Consider the following 962-nt stretch of genomic DNA (forward strand, 5'->3'; position numbering starts at 1 on the left):
CCTTGCCCCCCAGTCTCCTGGCTCTGGCCAGATCAATCTTCGGCAAGTGGCTCAAACACTGTGCTACCCCCGGGCTACGGCAGGGGAGCTGGACGCTGGTCAGCTGGCGGAGGGAAAGGGGCCCTGGGCTCCATCCAGCTGCTCGGAGCTGTCCTCTCTCTGTCCCCTTTCTGCTGGACATGGGTGGCCTTCTCCTCCTGCAAAAACTCCAGTTGGTAAAGGGATGATATGGCCAAGACTTCTCCCAGCTGGCCTTGCAGTCCAGTCCTGCCTCAGCCCCTGGCTCCGGGTCCTTCCGTCTCTGACACGGCTGCCACTGAGTGCACATAGTCGCCATGTCGAGGCCACCCCAAGGGGCATGCATGGGACCCCTCACTCTGTCTTCTCTGAATGCTAGAAAGCTCCTAAATTCCTCTAACCTTCCTGTTTTCCAGAGGTTGCTTGGGGAGACTTTCTTTTGAGCTGTGTGGGACTGTGGTGTTAGTACACGTGTCCCCCACACGTGTCCCCTGCACAGGGTGACGCTTCCCCTCCTGTTGTCCAGGCTCGGCTGAGGATGGTCATCACCTATCTTTTTGCCCAGCTGAGCCTCTGGTCTCGGGGTGCTCGAGGTGGACTTCTGGTGCTGGGGTCCGCCAACGTGGACGAGAGGTATGTGTGCCCGGCGGGCACTGGGAAGGGTCCTGAGTGCCCCAAATCTCAGAGCGTGAGTGCTCCCTGAGGCGGTGCTTCCACAGCGTCTCGCTGATTCTCAGCGTCTGTGAGATGACGGTGGGGTGTCCTGTCATCCGTGTCTATCAGGGCACGCGTGGCTGCTGCAGCAGTGTCATTGCTCCAGCATTCCGCAGGGACTGAGGACAGGCTCCGCCTCTGGCTCCTCCCCGCCCCCGCCCCCGCCCCCCCCAGCTTTGTGGGTCTTCCTCCACGTGTGTCTGGACCCCGCTCCCCACCCCCGTCCCACA

At 61.6% G+C, this 962-nt stretch overlaps 1 protein-coding gene across 1 annotated transcript in view; it reads left to right on the plus strand.

Moving 5' to 3' along the window:
* The window catches only part of NADSYN1 (NAD synthetase 1), a 32,901-nt gene that overhangs the window by 23,118 nt on the left and 8,821 nt on the right, over positions 1 to 962 (plus strand). Inside the window, exon 9 of the mRNA XM_019654664.1 lies at positions 485 to 651. Coding sequence (XP_019510209.1) covers positions 485 to 651 — 167 coding nt within the window. The remainder of the gene's footprint in view (positions 1 to 484; positions 652 to 962) is intronic.

This window comes from Hipposideros armiger, unplaced genomic scaffold (genome assembly GCF_001890085.2).
Source record: "Hipposideros armiger isolate ML-2016 unplaced genomic scaffold, ASM189008v1 scaffold_228, whole genome shotgun sequence".
Classification (NCBI taxonomy): Eukaryota; Metazoa; Chordata; class Mammalia; order Chiroptera; family Hipposideridae; genus Hipposideros; species Hipposideros armiger.